At 30.2% G+C, this 25,894-nt stretch overlaps 2 protein-coding genes across 4 annotated transcripts in view; both read right to left on the reverse strand.

Annotated features, from left to right (window-relative positions):
• Positions 1 to 25,894, reverse strand: part of LOC148312231 (discoidin domain-containing receptor 2-like) — a 413,155-nt gene that overhangs the window by 317,270 nt on the left and 69,991 nt on the right. The window contains exon 3 of one of the 3 annotated variants that reach the window (XM_088277613.1): positions 25,654 to 25,715. The exons of the other annotated variants lie outside the window; for them this stretch is intronic. The gene's annotated coding sequence lies outside the window, so the exon portion shown is untranslated. The remainder of the gene's footprint in view (positions 1 to 25,653; positions 25,716 to 25,894) is intronic. 3 annotated transcript variants of the gene reach the window in all.
• On the reverse strand, positions 18,268 to 19,632 carry LOC148312233 (uncharacterized). Its single transcript, XM_088277633.1, has one exon. It carries the CDS (start codon positions 19,493 to 19,495, stop codon positions 18,455 to 18,457), a length of 1,041 nt encoding a protein of 346 aa, XP_088133759.1. The 5' UTR covers positions 19,496 to 19,632; the 3' UTR covers positions 18,268 to 18,454.

Here is a 25,894-nt window from a genome sequence, read left to right on the forward strand (position 1 = left end):
TAAATAAAAGCATATTTTAAATAAAAATGTAAATTTTAGTTTGTTCAAAATCAAATTTATTCAGACTGCTTTGAAATTTTTACATTAAGTTGCATTTGAATTGTTTCGTGTTTTTATTTATCTAACAAATACACAAAATTTAAAATGCAACAGATGACAGGATAAAGTTTTTTTTACGTAAACGGCAGAGGCATCTGTTGAATGTAACAATTACTTACGCAATACCAAATGTTGCGCATGGCGAACAGTGTGCTTCTTGATAGCTGCCGTCTCATAGCATTTTCAATGTTTTATATTGCACTGTTGTTTATATGATATATATCAAATATTTTCATTGCCTTACAAGTATTGTGAAATTATACATAGATATGTAATAGAAATCTGTTTTTTTTTCTTTTGATTCCATTTGACCAGGTGGCAGTAAATAATCAATAAATAAATAAAAATATTAAATATTACAACACAATTATGACTTACGTATTTTGGAAAATATTTGAAACTAAAACCATTTATCGAACGTTTCTCTCATTTGATTTTGTTTTTGGAAAATATTTGAAACTAAAACCATTTTTCGAACGTTTCTCTCATTAATCTCAATTTAAAACAACATACAAATAAAATAATGAAAATTGGTAATATTGGCCAGGAAGATGTATTTGTTTTTTAATTATAATAATAATAATGTATGCTTTCTATCTCAATACTGTTGTTTTTCATCAAAGATAAATAAATTAAGTAAATTTATTAATATAAAGATAAGTTATTCAAAATACATACATGCGTTCATTTTTTTTGTAAAAAATCAAAACTATTCATTGGCATACAATGGTACACGTGTCACATAATACCGCTGCCTGCGTCTGTCTGGAGGAATAATATTCCGAAGTTGCGAACAAGCACACACGTGTCAGCCAGCGGGTACTCCCTGATCACAGGTCTCGCTAGAGATGAATCACGTATATTATGTACCCACCTCTCTCGTTCAAGGTTCAAGGGTTTAGACGCTTGCATTTATTTTAGAGTGTACTCAATATTCTCTCTCCGGGTAATTTTTATCTACAAATCTTCCTTACTCGTGAAATTCCCTTCTCTTGAAGTTTACAAGTTGAAATGTAAAATTAGGGGCTTTTTCAGTTCACGAAAAAATAAAAAAAATATTCTCAGCCAAATCTCGAAATAATATTCAAAGTATATTGAAATCGAAAATGTACATTTTCAGAACGAAGAATTCGTAAAATCTAAACTCAAAAGGCGAAATATAAAATCAAATGTAATTAATTTAGCTTTCACGTGTACTCTAAGTATTCGTTTGCATCCCTAAGGCAGAAGGCAACCTTACCTTAAGATAATTACAAATTGAGGCACCGCATCCATCTAATGCAGTAGCCTATGCACCATTGGGTGCGGAGATTTATATTTATTTCTGATTTGGCTAATATTATTCGAATGAACCCCAATGGCATACTACTTTCTACTATGTAATTTAACATTGAAATCGGAAATCTCAAAATCTGAATAAACTTCGAAATTAAATTATAAAAGCAACGAGTCCCAAATCTTCTTTGAAGGAGAAAGTTCCCATTGAAAAAATAAAGGAGGTTTGTTCTGAGAAACGAAATGTAAGAATACATAAAGAGAAGATCGGGATATTAATTTTCGAATGAATAATGATTTAAAAGTTTTAATTAAATCTGATAAGCCTTCAATCCAAAATCAAGTGCTCCCTTTGCGGATCTGTACCCGTATTTTGCGACACTTTGCGTAATATAAACACGCCGCCTACATTGATTAGAAGTTGCCTTGCAGAATTCATTAAAGATACGATCTTTAGAGCTACTGTGCCGTGCCAAAAGGGAGGAAACTGGGAACAGAGGGTTGTTCGGAGGAAATGAAGTATGCCATCTAATACACCCTTCAACGATAAAGATTTTTTTTATATCGTGCATACTTAATGAATACAAATTTATAGACTGCGAAAGTGTTGAAGCTGATTCTGTGATTATTCGTAGTTCAATTATTTTCATTGTTTTATTTAACCATTTATTTAAGAAAAATAAAACACTTCAATTCAAATAAACGCATCTGGATTACCTAAATGCTTTTAATTTTATTTGTACCATTTTTATTTTGTTATTAATGTAATTCAAATATAACCGATAAAAATAAGTGATTCTTTAATGTTTAAATGTGTTTAGTTTATTTTTAATCCAAAAAATATATTTTAATTTGAAAATGAGCATCTAGTGGCAATAAAAAATTATAATAGTGATATTTAAAGATAGACTCTCAGAAACCAGTAATGAACGATAGTTGGTTTTTTTATATAAAACAGTTGGTAATTTTTGATTTTCATCAACTCATAATATGTATATTATGGATAAAAGTAAAGATAATGTCAATTTCTCTTAGCATTTTGCCCGTCATAATTGATATTCATACGTTCCTTTGACTAAATGGCTTACAGCCTCGGGGTATCTCCACGATTCCTCAATATACGGTGGGTTACTAAGTGGTTATTGAAGACCTTTGACCTCATCTTTATGATATAAAGTGGGCGTACCTACATCTAGGTAGGTCCTTTGTTTCCTGCGTAACTACTGACGTTTTGGAACCCCTACAGAGAGCTTAATAAACCTCCGTGGAGTACCTTGCGGTAGTATTACAATCGACAAATTAATATTTGATCTTGTCCTACGCTTAATTATTGAAACTGGTGATATTGTGCTCATTAATGTTGAACATAATAAGTATGTTTTACAATATATATATATATATATATATATATATATATATATATATATATATATATATATATATATATATATATATATATATATATATATATATATATATATATATATATATATATATATGTATATATATATATATATATATATATATATATATATATATATATATATATATATATATATATATATATATATATATATATATATATATATATATATATATATATATATATATATACTCAATTTCAGTACTTTGCGCATACCTAATAAAGTTCTAATAAGTATACATATACACTTAGTGGTATACTTCAGGTAATTATTTTCAAACACGTTATAAACATTTCGATTTACAAAAACAGTTAACATGAATTCCATTTATAGATTCGGTAGTCACTTTGTGATAAAATCTATCTATTTTGAATTCAAGTTTTACTTGGTTAATACCACTATTTCTTTAAATCAATTGTGACACGCGTTTCGATGGATTCTGCATTGTACGGTGTTGGAAAATGATGCGGAATGCATCGAAATACATGACACAATAGATTTTAAGAAATAGCGAGCATTTCCAAGTAAAACTTAACTTAAAAATTAATGTGTCATACTTATATAAATTTACAGCATGCAATAAACATACAGAAATATAGTGTAGTTCAGCTTCTATTTCGTATCGAAATACTTCTCGTAAAAGGATGTGAATTAAGAAACAGAAATAGATAATAATAACAAATAAGCGAAAAGGAACGAATAGAGATTATACACTATAAATCGTTGTAGAATTTTTCATGATCAGTTTAAAGCGTGATTAGTTTTGATGTCAATTTGGGCCACGAGTTGATAATTCGGGGCATAAAATTAATGTTAATTCGGGTATAAGGGTGAGACTAATAATTAATACTTATGACAGAAGCTGAGGGTGATTGATGAGACTTTGGGAAGAATATTTAAATATGATACCCCTATTCAAAATTTTGCATAATTTTCAAAGTCAGGATACCTATCCGACTACGAGAACAAGTTTAGTATCTCTCACAATATTCTACCAGCGAATTTCAGAAGTTTTCGAGGAATTCCGATACCTTCTTCAATTAATGATTCGACAGTTATTAAATTTTGGCGCTGGCATAAAATAAAAGTTGTACAAGTTATCAGATGAAGAAAGTTACAATAGATTTTTGCTGAAAATAAACAAATGCGTAATGAGGTGAGCCCGAGAAATTTTATCGAAAAAAAACCATTGCGGTTGGGATGCATAATAACGTTATTAATTATGTATTTTTTATATCATAAAAAAATAGTACTTATTTCTTCTTAACATTTAAAATAAGAATTGAAGCGATTTGTTTTTTCTTCTTTCTGCTCATTTATTTACTTATTAGAAAATACGATAATATCCTTCTATACATGTAATTATTTTACATGAATTTATAAATGTTTTTTGGATAAAGAATAAATCAACTTAACATACTCGGAATTTGAGAAGATTCATTTTGTTGTGGTCTCGAACAACACAGTTTTATGTAAGAACTGTCGTTTGAATGAGGTACAAGAAATTCAAGGAATTCTTTGAGTTCATTCCGATTCATAAACTTCATTCGGCACCTCACTTCGCTGTTGAAATCGACTGAACAAATAATGTTTTGTGTAAACTAAATTCCACGGCATTGAATAGGCTTTCTACTAGCTGTTTTAATTTTAATAAAGGATATCTCAGAACAAAAAACAGTCTACGATGTTTCTAAAATTGTGTAATTGAATGAAGTAAAATATAAAATAAGCAAAATACTTAATGGAGTTCTCACTCACACTTGCGGACATAAAGAGAGGAATCCATCGAGTTTAAATCATTTAAATCATCATTTATTTCATTTAAATAATTTATAAATCCAAAGGACTGTAACCTGTTTTTTCTAGTTCTGAGTTACATACTAATATGTTATTTAAATTAATAATCGTTATGTAAAATACATGTAAATCAAATCAACACTATTTATATCATTCATCGTTCACAAAGTTAACGATGAATGATACGGAGAGTATTGTATTACCACACCACATAGTAAACAGTACTTTTTATTTACAAAATATACTAGTAAATCTATTAAAGCTTTTTATGAAATATTATTTCAACGAATATTATGTGTAGCAATTTTTGTAAAATAATTATGTTGCATTATAAAAAAATATTGTTGCTTTTCAATAGTACTTAGTGAGTTTGGTAGGCTTGGTTTCTATAAACAATATGTATGCAAGAGTATATTACAATTTACGCGCAATTACGCGTAAATTCTGAAAAAAAAAATTCAAATGAAGAAATAGCGGCAGAACAAAATAATTAAACAATGATTAGTTTTATTTAGTACATTTCTACGAACGATTCAAAAAACGTCCTGAAAGTTTCGTTGGTGCGTAATGGGTATTAGTATTGGATTGCGTCTTGTTTTATGCCGGTTCGCTATGTGCATTTTATGTTTCTATACATTCCCGAAATAGAGAATGGTATGCGCCCATTCAACGCCTCCCAATTCCAAGCCATGGCGACCGAAAGGGATTCTATTATAGTTTAGGATACCTATAAGGTTTAATATTACGGATTTCAATCAAGGACTACAATAGAAATTTATTTCTAAAACTATAAATAATGATTTACTTTTTATTATACTTCATCGCTTAATTATTCAATTTGAATTACGAAATTTTAATTACAAAAAATATATATATATATATTAGGTACACAACCCTTCTGCATGTTTTTTTGGAAAATTTCTTAATGGTTACATTTGAAATATTTCAAGTATGAAACCTTACTCTTAGTTTTCTATTTAAAAAAAAAAAATAACTACCAACATGCATAAAATAGATCCTGCTCTGACCACAAAATAATAATTATACTGTATTTAAATTGCAAAAACCTCCCTAATTAGTTTAATTAGACATACTTATGGTTAAAAACTTAATCTCATTCAAACTTTTATTTTCAATTAATACATTGATATGTATTTTATAGAGTTTATTGTGTATAGTAATAATATTAAATAAAAACTCAAAATTACTGGATATTATGATGAAGCAAATATTTAAGTAAAAAAAACTGAAAAATTTATATCTCATTAATTGATTGGGCATTCACTTTGTTATAAAATCTCATTTTTAATTTTAGTTTTACGTAGTAAATACAGCTATTTTTAAAAATCTATTATGATACGTGTTTCGATGCATTTCGCATCATTTTCAAATACCGTGTTTGCAAATGACTAATAATACTTATATTATTTTATAACAACTAAACAAAGTTGAAGAAAAATATCGAGGTCTGGGCATTTATTGGGCTTACGACCGTCATAGTCTGGTTTAAGTGATCACTTAAGAAACGTGTAAAATTCACCAATTCTACCTATGATTGATTGATTCTTGAAAGTTCTACATATACATATATATGATTTAATTTGGAAACATTCTTCTTGAATTTCACTAGAGACATCTATTGTATTTGTGAGATAAAAATAAGTCTTTTTATTGAGCAGGAACTCTTTTATTTGCATGTGAGGTCGGAATTAAGGATTATAATCACACACATGAGAAACGCCAGAAAATAATATTTTATTTACATACATATTTATTATTTCAAACTTATTATTTGACCAGTTTATTTATTTACAACTTATTGAGTGTATCCAAATACTTGTAAAAATCTGGATCACTCCAATCATAAATATAAATATAATTGGAGACAATCCAGATTTGTTAACAAGTATTATATTTGGACACACTCAAAAATTTATAAATTATATATTACTTTATATATATTACCATAAAGAAATTCGCTTATAAACCATCTTATTATTATTAATGGACAAATTATTTGTAAAAATTATTCTCTTTCTCTCCACACCTCAATAATTTATCACATTGATAAATTAATCATCAATGTAAAATATAACTAACTAACTAACCAACACGCCGCTTCCCCGCAGGGGTAGGCAGAGAGAATAGAGCGCCACACCACTCTGTCCTTGCAAACATTCTTCGCCTCTTCCACGTTCATGCATCTCCTCATACATACCCGCCGATTGTTACTACTCCTAACCTGACCACTTTCAAGTATTTGGCATACCTGATCGTGCCATATTTTTCTCGGTCTTCCTCTGCTTCTTTTCCCTCTAACATTCGCCTCATAAATTTGTTTTCCGTTCTTTCCTCACTCATTCGTTCTACATGTCCAAACCATCTCAACACACCTTTTTTAATTTTATCGATAATGCTTGTCTCAGCTTTGCATTTCTTCCTTATTTCAATATTCGCACATCTATCATACATCGTTTTGTCGCACATTCTTCTGAGAGATCGCATTTCGACTGCATTCAGTCTACTTTCATCCTTCTTTTGCCAACTCCATGTTTCACTGTAAAATATAATTGATAGTTAACATAAAATCAACCACTTTATTAATCGTATAAACACCTATATATAATACATGCATGTATACGAATGCAAGTGTTTTGGTGAAACTCATTATTAAACGATTTCTGCTACAATAAAACAAACATTAGACACATGCATTTTGTACCCCCTAAGATGTTGCGCCATCATTTCTGTGTACCAGATTGCCCTCTCTCGAGTATTTGCGGATGCATAAATTTGTTTCAAATGCAGCCGCACAAGAAGACGTTCAAAAACACGCGCATGCACGTTATATGCATGTTGCTCGCATTAAGCTAAATAGCTACTCACTTACTCCCTACACCAGGGATGGCGAACCTATGCCACGCGTGCCATAGGTGGCACGCGAGACGATTTGGCATGACACGCGAAGAGAAAAAAATATGGTTTTACAAAAATATATATATTTACTAGTATAAAAAACTCATAACATTTTAAAAGTTAATAATTAATATTATATATATAATTTTTATAAAACATATAATTAATTTATAATTTTTCTGTTGAATTTCTGTTGAGATGGTTTGGACATGTTGAACGTAGGAGTGAGGAAAGAGCGGTTAAACAAATTTATGAGGCATAAGTAGTTGGAAAAAGAAGCAGAGGAAGACCGAGGAAAACTTGGTACAATCAAGTATTTCGAATATTTGAAAGCAACCGGGTCAGAAGTCGTAATAATCGTCGGGTATGTATGAGGAGATGCATGAATGTGGAAGAGGCGAAGAATGTTTGCAAAGACAGAGTGGTGTGGCGTTCGATTCTCTCTGCCTACCCCTGAGGAGAAGCGGCGTGATGGTTAGTTATTTAGTTAGTTATTTTTTTAGTTCATCAATAGTTTCGCAAACGACGGAAATTAAGGATATGACGACATTCATGCATTGATAGGTCGCATTGTTTACAACTTCCCGCACGGTACAAGTCCAGCGAAGGGATTTTTTTTTTTAAATTTCACTAGTAATGAGGTTTTTAGAGTTTTTTTTTATTAAGTCTAATTTTTATTTTATTATTTTATTTTGCCATTCATAAGTACTTAATATTTTTTTTCGATGTATTAATTCTTTGTTTATATTAAAAATCTGATGTTACACAAACATTTGATGCTTTTTTATTTCCATGGCATGTGGCACGCGACAGATTATTTTATTGAAAAAAACATTTTTGGCACTCAGGCTCTAAAAGGTTTGCTATCCCTGGCCTACAATACACAGAGAGAGTTCCGAGAACTCAAGTGTAGGTACGTTTTTTTAATATAATATCATTTTAGAGATAAAAATCTTTAAGAGATTCTACTTTGGTTTTGGTTTAAAATAATGGGAACTTTGTGTAAAAAAAATCCGCTTCCATCGAGTCGTGGTAACCATGCATTAAGTCTCTACTTTATACCTCACGGGATTGTCATAAAAATAAATATTTTACCACTACGGTACGTATTTGCAGCATTACATATGATAATAACCCGGAACAAAAGAATAAAACGATGACGCTAAATTACTATAAATTAATATTTACATTAAACATGGAATGAAAGCCAAGTCGAAATGCGATCCTCAGATGAATGTGCGGGAAAACGATGTATGATAAATATATGATTAGTAAAATAAGAAAATAATGCAAGGCTGAGGTAAGCATTATCGATAAAATCCAGAAAGGTGTGTTGAGATGGTTTGGACACGTGGAACGAATGAGTGACGAAAGAACAGTAAAACAAATTTGTGAGGCGAATGTAGTTGGAAAACGGAGCAAAGGAAGACCGAAAACTTGGCATGATCAGGTATGCCAAATACTTAAAAACGGCGAAAGGATCAGGAGTCGAAATAATTGGCGAGAATGTATGAAGAGATACATGAATGCGGAAGAGGCGAAGAATGTTTGCAATGACAGAGTGGCGTGGTGTTTTGTCTCTCTGCCTACCCGTGCGGGGATGCGACGTGATGGTTAGTTTGTCGGATATGGAATGATATCAAATAAATAAATAAAAAAAATCTAACTACAACTAAATCAGTGTGACCGCCAGTTCATCTCTCTAGCGCGTGAGAAAATCAATCAATAAAAAAGGTACCACCCAAAATTCAAAATAAAAAGACGTAGGTAAGTCTAATTTAATTTCTAGACCCCTTGCACTACTCAATTTTCACCGTTGTTTTCAAATATTCCCAACTTACATATGCGATTCTGAATTAGCTTTAATGCAGTATTTATAAATGGCAAATTATGTACCCTGGCAAATATTCAACTCCGCCCAGAGCCTTTTATTAAATTTAATCAATAGATGCAGTAAGGAATGAAATATTGTGTTTACTCGAAGGGCGTTTGCCTTCTGCATCTTTAGGCGCTATTCTTGTCAATCGGCAGACAAGAAGAATATCTACTTTTATATACGTAACAAGAGGATGTGTACATACACATACAACATTTATCTCAAGTTGTTCAGGACTTATATATGCGTGTTTGCACATGTGTATAATCGACATACTTCAGATTTGCTGCATATGCATCCTAGGATTGAAAAAAATTCAATCTTTTCGAGTGTTGTAAGAATATTCAAAAGGTTTTTTTCAAAGATGTTTATAGTGAAATTTTCGCTATGCTTTTTTATAATTTTATAATTTAAGTTATATGATAAACTTCATTTTCAAATACGTTAATAAACTACATTAGAACGTTTGCATATAAGGTATGTTTATACGAGTATAAAGACTAATCATTTTTTAGAGTTCTTTTTTCTAAAGATTTTTTTGTAATGAAATTTTCGCTTTTCTTAAGTCGAGAAATATAGATCAATATGAGTTTAATAATAAGTGTCCTTTTCAAATAAATAAATTACTTAAGGACTTTGCATATATTATATGCATGTACACAGACTGAGTTATTTTAGAGGTTTTTGCTATCATTCTGTAAACCTCATATCGCTCACTCCTTTCAACAACGTCATATATCAAAAACCGTCAATTTTCAGTTGTGCATGTTTTCAGAATGCCTAGAAAATGTACTATATCCCAGCAAAAGAGGCATATTTTTAACTCAATATTTACCCGCTTCAGGGCAGAAAGTGTTCTTTTTGCATTTTGAAGAAAAGGTTTTGTTAAATTATTTTTTCAATATACTTAATATTTTTCAAATGGAGAAAAAACATTCAGGTTTTACCTAAAAAGATCTGTTTCACAGTAAAAAGTTCAAAAGGTGGCTTGATATTTATTTTTAATACGTTTGATGATTTTTTTAAACTTTAAAACGATCTCCTGAAAAATCAAGTGATCAAGTAATCAAGCAATATAGATCAATGAGAGTTTAATAATAAGCGTCCTATTCAAATAAATTAACTGCATTTGCATATAGGTACGTATTTACATGGACTAAGTTGGCCATCTTGCTAACTTTAATAAATTAAATTGAAAATCACCATAAGATGGCGGTTAGATTTCTAATTCGCATATTTATGAGTGAACCTCAAATAGCTTAGGGACAGTAAAATGTTAATTTTAGAGGTTTTATCTTTTAACAATTCAGTAGACTTTACTTAAATCTTTGCATAATGCAGTTGTCTGGCATTGTTACTCACGGGATTCAGCGTGAGTTCGCAGAATGCACCAGACCTTCTACATGAAGTCTTAACAGTCTGTCTCCCTATATGCCTTCCGTCTAGGTGGAAAATAAAACCTTTAAAGGCCAGGGATGCCTCCACCCTTGTATAGAGGGTGTAAATTGAGGTACGCGAGGGAAAATATTTTCCACATAGTACGAGTCATGTCACTAATATTGTAAACGGCATAGGTCATCTATCACAACATAACATACACGGCTCTAGACATTCAATTCGTTTGAGGAAAAAACTATCCTACTTGAGTGAAAAATGGCTACACATAAATTTTTTAAACACAAAAATATTTTACCTCAAATTATTAATTGACACATTAATTTGACAAATCACATGTCATGTTTACTTAAGAAAGAAGTCGTATAAAATATTTTTTTTATACTTAATTATAAAAATAGAATTATGATATTCTAGTTGTAATTTGTTTTACATAAAAAAATAAAGTTAGTACGTACTTCAGTGGCCTTTACTGACATATTAAAATAATCCGAATAAAAGCATGCTATGAAATTCTTGATAAACAATTTTACGATAAAATGGCGTGTTATACCTTGAATATGTGCACGGTAAAAACAATGTTACGCCTCATAAGCGTATAGTATTAAAATTTAGCGCAAAATTAAAAGGTCAAGTTGCCATAACCAACGCATCTCGGAGACGCTCGTATACCTATTTCATAGGTATAAACATATTTGGCATTTAACTTTCATACATTGAACTGGTCTTATCTGTCTTCAAAGTGTCTCCCAAAATTTCTGTGGAAACGTTCCCTATCCAAGAATGGGCGAAGTTCCCCTTTAAACAGGGTTGAAGCAGGAAATGGGTCGCGATACCGACCAGGCCGGAAGTGAGCCCTGCCGCTAATGCGGCCCCGGAAAACATCCCCCGATATAACGAAAGCGTTACAAACGTGTCGTTATATCAGGAGGGGAGATTTGAATTTATCAAACAATTTCGGGATGGTGAAACTTCAGGTTTGTGTTCGTTTTAATATTTTTTTCGTTCTTTTTCCACCCCAAAAGGTAAGCTTTATTAAGGCTGCTAACTGTGGAAATATTTCAAGAAAATTATTAAAAATTAGAATAAAACTTATTTTGTATAGAAGTAACATTTTGTATAATTTTTACAATTTTCGCGTTTATCCTATACCTGCGTGTAAATATAGGTAATATGAAATATTCTACATTTATATATTAAAAATTCATCCATGTTACACTTGATTTGTTATCCTTGAGTAGTATTTAATGTTAGGTTCCCGCAATATTAATAATAAACACTTCCTATTTTGAGACGTTACATATGTTCAAAAGCCACGTGAGTCGAATAAAATGTCTACGTAAATTCTTAAAAGCTTTTTGAAATGTGCATTATGAAATTACAAAATACATTTCTTAATATGAACAATGTAACCTTGTATAAAGAATTAATGTTTTAAATGAAACAGGTTTTCGATTAAATATATATTTAACAGATAAGTTTTCTCTGACTTTCATAAAAAAAATTACAAAGGAGTACTATTTATTAAATGTTAAGAAAATTAAGTCATCACAACAAATACAGGTAATTTGAATAAACGACCCTGTACATCAAACAACGTCCCACCGGTTCTGACATTTCCTTTCAAACATATTTCGATGTCACCAATTCGAGGCGTTATAATATCATAATGATACATAATATTATCTCAACCGCCGTATACTTGCAGCAACACACCAAGGCGCGCACATTTTGATCGTTTATTGGCTATAAAATGAATCTCTCGACTGTTTTGTAAAAGGGAGCATGTAAATGCTGCGTATCTTACACTTACGGCCCACGTGAATAAATGTGCATCTTACCTCTCTTCACTTATCTAAATGGCTTGGCGTTTTAAGACAAAATTACGGATAGCAATGAAATATTTTATGAAAAAGGCGCATTAAATAACACCTTATGAGAAATTAAGGTGTCGTTATTACTGAGTGCCCCCATTTTGTAAACTGTCAATTTTATCGGTGTTTGATAGTATAATTTAAATACTTTTACGTATACATAAAAAAGGATTTAAATACAAAAATGCTAAGTAAAATTGCACATATACACATCTTATAATCTCTTCTTCGTCAGTCGTCTCTCCACTGCTGGATGTAGGCCTCTTCTATTTTATTTTCAGACTTCTCTCGTATGGGGTTTTTCATTCCACTCACCCGCGACGGAGACAATGTCATCGGCCAAACTTTTTTGGCCTGTTCCTCACTTCTTCTCTTATTCATATTACCTAAATGTTAATATGGCATAACATTGTCCGCCTACGCAGTGTAGGTCCCGGGTTCGATTCCCAGTGGGGTCAAAATAAATAAAACTTATTTTCACTCGCATATTTATTTAAGGGGATATTCTTTCCAGTAGGATTCATTCCACTGGAGACCACCGGATAGATCACATGTCTTTATTATTTTTTTAAAAAAAGGGACGTGATTTTTTTTAAAGAATGTTTATTGGATTTTTTTTTTGTTTTTTAGAATTTATATGGAAAATCGTGTTCTTATTTTTTAACTCCTTGCCTTTCAAAAACTCTTTTCTTTTCAAAACCAGATAATTATTACGAAGAAAAACTTATTTTCAATGCAGAATCAGTGTTTTCAGAAAAAAAATCGATTCCGTAAAATGTTACCTGAATTTAGAGAAAATAAAGTAGCGACTTAACAAATGCTGGGCCTATCACAATGGACTTGTACAAATGCAGGGCTGATCACCTTGCCCTAATGCAATTAACGATTAAAATAAAAGTTTCCTATGCACCATTTGGTGCGGATAAGGGTACAAAGAAGTATAAGAAGAAATATTCATATTTCGTTAGTTAGTGAATTCTATTATGAATATGCAATCTACTGAAATTATCATAGGTAAATATTTCCCACATGTGGGCGTTATGTCCACGCGGAAACTATTAATACGACATCGTGGTATAGATATACAACCACGTCCAGTGTAAATTTAGTCGGTTTGTATATTGTACACATATTGGAGATGTTAATACTATACTATAATAATAAGAAATAAGTTTATAGATATTCGCTGCCATGATATGGTTAACATATTATTTTCAGAGAAGAAACTCATCGACCGAGATTATATAAGCTCACCGTACATACAATATGTTTATGTATTGCAATTATTATTATAAAAGCAGCAAACGATTTACGGCAAACAAAAACAAAAAATGATAAAAATGAATAAAAAATAACTTTATGCATGCGACGTATTTTACCTGATACGCGTATATTTAACTCCTTAGTGGAGAAACACAGACTTACAAACAGGAATTTAGATACACCCAAAATATTGGGGATAAAAATAATTGATCAAATTTATAATTTAATTTTATAAGCTTCATAACAATCAAAAATCAAATTATTTATTGATTCGGCATTAACTTTGTGGAATGACATGTTTTGATTATTTTTAAAAATTAAACACTTGAACATACCACTTAAAAACTAACAAAACTAACTAACCATCACGCCGCTTCCCCGCAGGGATAGGTAGAGAGAATCGAACGCCACACACTCTGTCCTTGCAAACATTCCTCGTTCATTCTTTTCACACACCACTTAATGAGTTTTATTTATGTATACGACTAGTTTCGAATATTACAGATGTTTTCATATTCTGATAAAAAATAAAAATTAAAAATTAAGTTTTAATTTTTACCAGAAGATGAAAACATCTGTAAGTTTTCGAAACTAGTCGTATATGTAAATAAAACTCATTAAGTATCATCATTTTTTTTTTAAATAATTAAAAATCATGTTTCAGACGTCTCCAAGTGTATAAACTCTCGTTCCGAAAAAATTTAGTATTGTGCCCCTAAACCAGCTTACAACATCATACACTACATTTTTTTTTTTGAGATTTCAAAATGTATAAACAATCATGATTCGAATTTTACACACGTTTACAGGAAAGTTGAAAGTAAACGCTTTTTTTATTCATATTTAATAACTTCAAATAACGATTTAAGAAACTAAGCAATAGTTTTTATGCAAGGCGAATTAGTAATAAAATTCTCAATTCATGCCTAATTTTGAATATAATTGAAAACACGAGGATTGAAATAGTTCATTACAAATAAAATATCAAATGCACCACAGCAGTGAAATAAAGGCTCCGTAAGAGTGTCGGAAATCGTGTCCGTATTTATACGTCCACAAATCAAAATATCGTGTGATGTGTATCATTTCGCTTACGGGCCATAAAACAAGGCAATATCCCGAAATGCCCACATGGATACAATGCGAGTCGCAGGCTGCGGCATGATATTATACGAATTACAGTACTCATTTTGGTACAGCCGCGTCACGACACACATCGAACAATCGATTATTTAAACTTCATATTCACGGCGCTTTAAATTCACTTCCAGATTTATGACTTCGCCTGCAGCGGGAATACATTCCCGATTATCAAACGAGCGAACGGGCAATCGGAATCTCGTGAAAGCATAAAAATCTAGACTAAACTTAAGCCTCAGATAAGCGTTATCGATAAAATTGAGAAAGGTGTGTTGAGATAGTTTGGGCATGTGGATCAAATGAGTGAAGGAAAGTTTAAGTGATGACTTTATGCCCTAATGTATGGAAGTGAAGAAAAATAAGGACGAAAGTGTAGCAAAATTAGGATGAAAGTAGACTGAATGTTGTTGATGATAGATATTACAAGGGTGAGATAAGCATTATTGATAAAATAAAGAAAGGTGTGTTGCGATGGTTTGGGCATGTGAATCAGTAAAGAGAGATAGTTTTGAAAAAATATGAGGCGAATGTGGTTGAATAGAAGCGGAAGCATGATCAAGTATTTCAAATGGTCAGGTCAGGAGAAGGAATAATCGGCGTATACTTATATGTATGAGAACATGTATGAATGTAGAAGAGGCAAATATTGTATGCAAAGATAGATTGGTGTGGCAATTTATTCTCTCTACCTAGCCCTACGGAAAGCGGTGTGATGGTTCGTTAATTAGTTTTACGTGGTACCTATCAAACGTAAACAGCTAGTGACGGAGCCTATCAAAAATAAACCTTTTTATTTTTGGACATACAACACAGAGATATTTACACAATTTTCCTTCTCTCAAAAACAAAAAAGAGACCAAACGATCTTCACTATAATACAAAAATAAATTACTTTTTGAGCACAATTTTTACCGCCGCGATAAACATCGATTGACATTGGTAAATATTATCTTTACCGAGTAATAAACATGCGTTACATGAAAAAGCTTTTTTTTCTTATCTTAAACATTTTGATTTTGTAGATAAAACCTAGATTCTAAGGCTATCCACATTCCTTTTATCTTTATTCATTTCAACATCGTATAAGTTAGATAAAAATAAAAACAAACTATACGAACAAGTATTATACGTATCTCGCAAGAAATTTACAAGACTCATAAATGATCATAATTGTCTCGTAAGTCAAGGTATTATTGTAAGTACATCCTTTGATGTTAAATTTGTAATCAAAAGAGTATGTCTCTCAGTCAGTGGATAACACGTACAACGGACCTATAATAAAATGTACATTCGTACGAGTATATTAAAAATTCGATTTATTATTCAACCAAATGATTTATCGGAATCTGAAGGCGCACACATTTCCTGTCCTGCGTCAGCGATGACAGTAATTGTTAAAAAATGTATGTATATATTAAAACAATCAGTATTTTTTTAATAGTGGGTACTCTTAATTAACAAGAAAGCGAGTACCTACAGCAGCAATAGTTTAGACTCTCGTGTATGCAGTGGCGTGCACAGATAATTAATTATGATAGGCAGTAGAGGTAGGTAATAAGGTAAGCTAGGTACTACTTACTAGGATAGGCAGTAGATGCATGTAGTAAGGTAAGGTGGTACTACTTAGTAAGGTAGATTAGGTACTGGTTTCGTTTTTATATGTTACGCGGGTAAGTTTAGATAGGCACTGCCTTTATGCTTATATGGAAGGCACGCCCCTGCCTTGACTTACCATGGATGCATACCACTACTCGTACACGTGCAGTATAAGATAAGTTATCGTAAAAGTGTGCGAGTCCCTCAAGGAGCAATAAAAATTGAGTCAATTTGTTGTTATTATAAAATTCAACATTAAATGTAATATATAAATTTCAATACCTTCATCTCATACATTAGTGATCGAATAAGCTATAATAAACCTGTGCAATTTCAATTTTTTGTTGTTTAAAATTGATTATTGCAATTAGCGCCGAGTTACGGCAAAAGACATCGAAAACGATTGCAGTGGATACGATTAAATTCTTTCACAAATCGGTTAAGGTACAGGTAAAAACACATCAGATGTGCATATATAAGTACAATATATTTACGATTTAATGCGGTAATATGACATATGATTCAATATTCCACTGTCTTTAGTCGGATGTTGTGTTTTCAAGGTATTGTATTACTTATCAGATAACTGAAAGTGGATCATATGTCTTTTTAAATAACGCATACAAATTCTAAAAAAATTAGCACTAAAGGAATGAATAATATAAACCAACACTGTGTACACTCACTATGAGCCGCCTTTAAACTAAATAAGTAAATATCTGATTTCCTGCTCAAATTTCATTTATCACTTCCTGTGATTAAGCAATATTATATGCAATTAAAAATGAGATAAAAAAAAATACAGTAATTTAAATAAGTCGAAACCTAGAAAATGTTTTTCTAGGTCTACATCGATAACAATCTTAACTTTATTTCAAATTACGGTCAAAATATGAAGTTAAACGATTGACAAATGATATGCATATCCTAATGAAAAATAAACAAAATTTATAAGAAGTATGAATGATTACGAGTAGGTACTATTGTATACCAGTCAAATCCTTGGCGAATGACACAATTTAAGCATTTAAATTTTATATAAATATATAAATATATATATATATATATATATATATATATATATATATATATATATATATATATATATATATATATATATATATATATATATATATATATATATATATATATATATATATATATATATATATATATATATATATATATATATATATATATACACACACATATATATATATATATACACACACAACGCTTTGTAAAAACCGTATGGAAATGACGTTATTTAGAAGTAAGGTTGTTAGTAAGAAAGGTTCATCATTAGCACTTTAAATGTGTTACATGCGTCTAAGTAGAAAATGTTTATTTTCAATTAACACAGCGCATGCGTCCCGCGGCTCCTCGTCACGCCTGTACCATGCGCGTTTGTTTACGTGAATGAAAAATTAAACGGATACTGTGGAAAATAAACAGACTAGCTAAATTTGGAATACTAGAAAAATTTGTGGACAGAAAAAACATTACTTTCAGAGCACACTTAACCCTTCTTCATAACAATACTAAAATAACATATTTTTATCACTTAATTTTTTTCAAAAAAACTATCGGAAATAAAAAGACGCGGTACTCATATTACATATATATTACGAATTTATATATCAGTATTACAAAATCAATGCATTAACAATTAAAATATATCACAAATAAATATAATTTTAAATCAAAGTAAAAATAATAATATCTTAAACAAAACAAAAATATTGTTTTAGTGTAGCTTACTCAAAATATTTACAAACATATTCGTCAGATAACCCGATTCAGCTTCCTACGCAAAGAAATTTGGCAATGTCCTGTATATACTTTACAATGATTTCATTTTCTTCCACTTCGTAGTCAGATTCACCTTCTAAATCTAACAAACTACTGGGACAACTGCTTTCCCAATCGTATCCAGAAGTGGTGCTAGCAGATGTATCCGAAATATCTTCCCACTCTGAGTTTTCATCAGATTCGGCAGTAGAGATGGATTCGTTTGGGTTCTCATTAACATTTTGGTTTTGGCCTACCAATTTAGGAAAATTCTTCAAATGATCCTTAAACGGACTATTTTTGGTCAGCGGATTGTCGCAGAGATCAATGAAAATAAGGTCATACATTTCCTGTAGTTCCCTAAGATTCTCTTCCGAGAGAGTGAGGCTGCTAATTTTATTATTTGTCAAATTGACGCATTGAAGATTATAGCATTTCAATATTTGGTAAGGGAAATGGACAAACTGGTTTTTGGACAGATTTAAATGGACAAGATTGATCAAGTTACCAAAACCTTCCGGCAAAGAATGGAGAAGGTTGTTTTCTAAAGTAAGCCACCTGAGATTTGTTAGTTTAACAAACGAAGAAGGAAGTTCGCCAATTTTATTATTTCTTGCTCCGAAAGAGTCTAGTTGGGATAAGTTGCCGATTAGTTCAGGCAATGACTCCGCTTCTATACAGTTGCACCAGAGGTCTTGAAGATTTTCTAGTTCGCAAATTTCTGGTAGTAACTTTTTCAACGGGTTATGACTGACATTGAGACTTTCTAGACTATAGAGAGTTCCTAATTCGGCAGGTAACTTTTCAATTTCGTTATAATCCAATGTGAGAGTAGTCAAATTAAATAGATTGCTAATTTTTGAATCTAGATACACGAGGTTATTTTTTTGCAAAAAAAGCTTTTCGAGATGGCGACATTCATATAAAACATCGGGAATTTCATCTGCTTCAAACGATGACACATTCAAATATATGGATTTCTTTCTTTTGGCTTCTTCTATCGCGACAACAAATTGATGTTTTGTAATAAATTTGAAAAGAATACTCATCTTCTAAAAAAACACATCAAATAATGTTATTAACGTAAGTCACATAGCCTTTTCAATAATTTACTGTCATAAAAATACTTGTTTGATCTTTAAAATTGTTTATAAAATTATTGTCAAAAACATAACTATTGTGGGGAATAAATAACTGTCAAACGAAATATTGTTTTGTTTTATATTCTAAATATAACGCTTATTCCATTTATAATATCTTACCTAGCAAGGAATCAAGTATTGAAAAACAATTGATACGATTTTTTTTTATTATTATTAGTAATAACATATGGGTTACAATTTCTAGGAGGTCATTGTTTATTTTAATAAATAATGATAAAGTCTGTAATCTTCCAATTTACAAATAATATACGAATGTAAATTATTTGTATGTAAATGTTTGCTTTCTTTAATAATATGTATACATATACACCTAAGCGGCAGCTTAAAGGGATTTTTTATATTTTGTTTGTAAATGGATGTTTACACTGCCGTTAGATAGAAACCTCTTGCCCTTATAATGACGGAGTCGGACATGTGACTCGTGGTGAGTAGCGTGCGTTACGGGGTATGACATGTCAATGACATGAACGAAAGTTCGAACGTGTCAATCACCGATCTCTGGCGGTATAAAACTGTTGGATTAGTTGACTTTTCAATCCGAAAATCACAAGCCGAATATTTAACAAAAAACAAAATGGGAATTATTATTTAACATTGTTGGAATTAACTATTTAAATAATGCTTTTACCATATAATAATTTTGTCCGCCTCCGTAGTGTAATGGTCAGCATGCTCGGCTACCGTTCTGGAGGTCCCGGGTTCGATTCCCAGGGGGGTTTAATAAATATAAGTGATTTTTTCACTCTAATATTTATTTGATATTACACTGGACTGGTACCTGAAGTGGAGGGCTAATCACCTTTCCTTCATGTGTAATCGATCCAGATAACACTGCGTTTAAATAATGCAGTGCCCTTTGCACCATTGGGGTGCGGTAAGGGATTTATTATATATAATATGCTTTAGGTTGTAGGTATTATTGTAAAAAGCTGAATGTCCGTAATTACTCACTGGCCATATCGCTATTTCAATTTTGCATTTTTTTAAATATTTTATTTAATAACATATCAAATAGACACACCTAAAACTGTACAATGTGTTATTTTCTTTATAAATCATTTAAAATATATAGATATTGAAATGTAAAATACAGCTGGTTTTGTAATAATATAGACATATTTAGTTAAATATTCTAAACCTTAAACCACATAAGTATTTGAGAAGTACATGTTTTCATTAAATTTACGATTTTAATAAAATAAAACCATTTAAATAAATTGAAGTATCTTTATTCAATTCAAATTCAACCAAGTAAACTTAAACTATAATTTAATCGTGCTCTGTTCATAAGATGTATGAACTAAAAATGAAAGTTCAATTGCACAAGAATAGGTTTAATAAATCAATTTAGTCATAAGTGCTTTATGCTTAATCATTAATAACGAAGCATCGATCGATGTGTCACTAAGTACATACGTAAGTCGAACATAAGTGTAGTGAATAGTTCAGAAGTGAGATGAATCGGCTTAAGAAGTAGATTGATAGCGCTCGTGGAAGTGTGTTGTGTACAAGAAATCCAAAAGCACACATTAGAAGTTTCACTTTACAATGTTTGCTCACTAAAATCTACAGATCAAGAGGCTGTGAAGTATTAAAGACTTTTGACATTCACGGGGGGTTAAGTAAGCATTTGTTTACGATGTGCTTTCTACGTTTTTCATCTCCAATGTGCCAAAGTCAACTTATAGGTTACTGTGTTGTGTGCAAGCACTGAACGTAAACAGGAGGCATCGGTGCGCATCAAAAGAGAGTAATAACAAACAAAGTTGTTTACTAACGGACGAAATGTTCAGTGTTCACTAAGCTCTTGAGGGGATTCATTACAATGGTGCAAGACCTGATATAACACGTATCTTCAACTTGCAATATCTATTTTACTTTAGAGTACTGTGATTGTTGGTGTTGTTAAATAAATGGACATTTTTACACCACTTCAACCACACGGATTTATCAACCGAATAACGGTTATTACAGTGACGTCGTCAGATCTAGCAACTTGACAAATTTTATTTATGAAATAAAAATTTGTGTTATTAGGGTTTTTTAATTATCTTTTATTATTTCTCGTGAAAAAATAGTCAAAGGAAGTACTTACACTACAACTATTATACGTAACTACCTCGTATAGTGTTTACTTTTTTATTAAGGGAACCAAATACTCAGTTTTATATCAAGATTCTGACAATAGAACAAGAGAATATAATAAGGATAAATAAATTCAATGGTACAATAAACGAAGGAAAATTTCCCACACAAACAAATGCAGTCGCTATAAATGGCAAGTACACCAACACTCTTAATGTCTGAGTATTGAAATAACACATAAAAACAAGACACATCAATTAGGCATTAATAACACCTCGAAGGCGACCGACGCCAACGCCTTCCAACTTGGCGTCGATACACCTCCCCCTTCCCCTTTGGATTAATGTTAACACGCACACACACACAAATATATATATGCATATTTATAAATATATATATACATTTATATAATAATTAAAGAAAACACTTCGTTTTTTACCACTTGAGTTTAATTATAGACTACATGTTTCAGAAGCTAAACTTCCATCATTCAGGTCTGTATAATAACTAAAATATAAAATATAAAATTGTTCTATAAATAAGGATAGGGGGAAAGTAAGGGGAAGGGGTTAGTCAAGGAACGGAGTTTGAAAACAAAGGAAAAATTGAAAGCAATGGCGAAGAATTTTGAAACAATATATTATTTAATAAATTATTATTAGAATTCAGGTTTTTTTGTATTTCTAAATTTTCAAGATAATTCATAATTTGGCCTTTATATGGAACAAGGTGTAATAATTTTAATTTATGGGAGTGAAATGAGTGATTAGTATCTATTATTTGATTTGCAAATTCCGAAAAATAATTACTAACAAGACCGCTTTGATGTTCTTTGATTCTAATCTTTAAATTTCTCGCAGTTTGGCCAATATATTTTCTATCACAATCTCCACACGAAATTTCATAAACACCACTTTTTTGTAATAAATCAATTTTAGATTTTGAGTTATCGAGGATTTTATGTAAATTATTATTTGTATAATATGCAGGTTGGATATGGGAGGGTAAGATTTTCGAAATATTTTTAGTTATTGAACCCGTATATAAAATTTTTCGCCAAGATTTATTTTTTATTGAATCATTATTAGGTGCTGAATATATGTATTTTTTGGTAAAATTATTTTTAATTTTATTTTTTAACATTTTATCTATTAGCGCGCAATTATACCCGTTGTTTTTTGCTATTAGTTTAATTGTGTTTAATTCACGATTATAATTTGAGTTACTGAGGGGGATATTAATTAGTCTATTTAATAATGAATGGAAACTGGCCATTTTATGTGAAATGGGATGAATGGAATCAGCTGGAATGACTGTGTCAGTGTGTGTTGGTTTACGATATATATTAAAATCTAATTTATTATTTATAACTTTAATCGATAAATCAAGAAAATTTAGGGTATTATCGTCATTTTTTTCCATGGTAAATTTAATATTATTATGTAAAGTGTTGATGTGGGTAAGGAATGAATCTAATTGTCTATCAGTCCCAATAAAAATACAAAAAATGTCATCAACGTACCTAAACCATCTAAAAATACATGTTTTTACAATAGGATGATTAGAATTTAATAATTCTGTCTCAAAATCATTAAGGAACATATCAGCTAATACTGGCGAAAGAGGAGAACCCATTGGGAGTCCGTCTCGTTGTTCATAAATTAAGCTATTAAATTCAAAATAATTTTGAGATGTACAAATATCATAAATTCTAGTCATTTCTTTTACATACAAATCATCTAAATCTGAATCACATAATAGTTTCATAAAAACACTTTTGGCATCATCTATTGGGACGTTTGTGAATAAATTTACAATATCAAATGAAATAATTTTAGCATTAGAAGGAATATTTAAATATTTAGTTTTCTCAATAAATTCCAAAGTATTCTTTATGCTATATGTTGGTGAAAAAATTTTATGACATATAATTAAATGATTTAGTAATTTACAAAGTTATTAAATAGACTAATTAATATCCCCCTCAGTAACTCAAATTATAATCGTGAATTAAACACAATTAAACTAATAGCAAAAAACAACGGGTATAATTGCGCGCTAATAGATAAAATGTTAAAAAATAAAATTAAAAATAATTTTACCAAAAAATACATATATTCAGCACCTAATAATGATTCAATAAAAAATAAATCTTGGCGAAAAATTTTATATACGGGTTCAATAACTAAAAATATTTCGAAAATCTTACCCTCCCATATCCAACCTGCATATTATACAAATAATAATTTACATAAAATCCTCGATAACTCAAAATCTAAAATTGATTTATTACAAAAAAGTGGTGTTTATGAAATTTCGTGTGGAGATTGTGATAGAAAATATATTGGCCAAACTGCGAGAAATTTAAAGATTAGAATCAAAGAACATCAAAGCGGTCTTGTTAGTAATTATTTTTCGGAATTTGCAAATCAAATAATAGATACTAATCACTCATTTCACTCCCATAAATTAAAATTATTACACCTTGTTCCATATAAAGGCCAAATTATGAATTATCTTGAAAATTTAGAAATACAAAAAAACCTGAATTCTAATAATAATTTATTAAATAATATATTGTTTCAAAATTCTTCGCCATTGCTTTCAATTTTTCCTTTGTTTTCAAACTCCGTTCCTTGACTAACCCCTTCCCCTTACTTTCCCCCTATCATTAATTATAGAACAATTATATATTTTATATTTTAGTTATTATACAGACCTGAATGATGGAAGTTTAGCTTCTGAAACATGTAGTCTATAATTAAACTCAAGTGGTAAAAAACGTAGTGTTTTCTTTAATTATTGTAACATGTCTTACCACAAAGTTAATGCCGAAACAATAAATAAAATACATTTATATATATATATATATATATATATATATATATATATATATATATATATATATATATATATATATATATATATATATATATATATATATATATATATATATGGTCGATTACAATATAACAACGGCTATAATTGACCTTCAGTCTTATTATACTCTGGAGTGTTATTACAATATTCTAATGTAATATAAGTATCTAGAATTTTTTAAACATCACATTTCTTGTACTTTCTTTGAACATATGTAAAATGGAAACAGATATTTGATTATAAGTATATATATTTTATCTTTTTTAGTTAAGTAGTAATAATTTTTACATAAACTATTCTATTTTTTGTGTTATATTGTTATTTCTTTCAAAATCCAATATTTTAAATGTTACCTTACTACTGAAACTATTTTCAATCAATAAATAAAAATAGTTTAATTTTCTTTACAGCCGAAAACTGCATGTGAATTTTGGCAACATAGCATTTTAGTAACTAAACTTTGATAACGTGTCAATGTAGGGTGTGGTATTGTGACTCATCATAAAGAAAAGAATGTGTCCCTTATCGACGTCACTGAAACGCGCGAATTTACCCATAGCACATATCTATAAAGAGCCTTCAATATTCAGAATCACGAAACAACCCCTTAATGCATTCCAGCCCTAAGTCGTAGCAATAAATAAACAACACTACAAAAGATAAAGCTAAATAATGGGGAATAATTTAACCAAATAATTCATGTTATTTTGATTACTGTTCAGTATGTGATAACAATTTAATATTGGACGGTAAACATTTTGAGAACATTTAAAACAATATTTTGATGTATAATTTTTTGTTCACAAATCTTGAATGTTTACTGTGAATATTCCTTTTTTTCATCTAAGTTTAGATAAAAAATTTGGAGTTTTATATCTTTTTTTATTAATCATCGTATTAAACATTCATCATTGTCAACTAGTAATACAAAGAAATTTGTTTTCTTGCAAAAGATAGATGTATCTGTTATTTATTATATCATATATTAATAACTTTATGAAATTAATTTATGATAAACATACACGGATAAAATACACAACATATAAAAACAATAATCTGAATATCGCAAAATCACTTACCCAATGATTTGAGCTTCAACGCTCTCCTGTGTCTTTTGTGTGTTTCGCCTCTCTGTTTGAACCTATAGACATACAAAAATTCGCAATTACAAACGCAACGCACATGTTATTATTTTAAAAAAATACAAGTTTGAATTTATTTATTAATTTAAATAAATAAAATTAAATAAAAATAAAATAAAAACATCGCATTATGTTCGCTGCTCAAATGCAAATGAGAATACATTCCATAAAAAATGAA

Source organism: Brachycentrus maculatus, unplaced genomic scaffold (genome assembly GCF_059751285.1).
Source record: "Brachycentrus maculatus isolate JH-2025_06_01 unplaced genomic scaffold, ASM5975128v1 h1tg000048l, whole genome shotgun sequence".
NCBI lineage: Eukaryota > Metazoa > Arthropoda > Insecta > Trichoptera > Brachycentridae > Brachycentrus > Brachycentrus maculatus.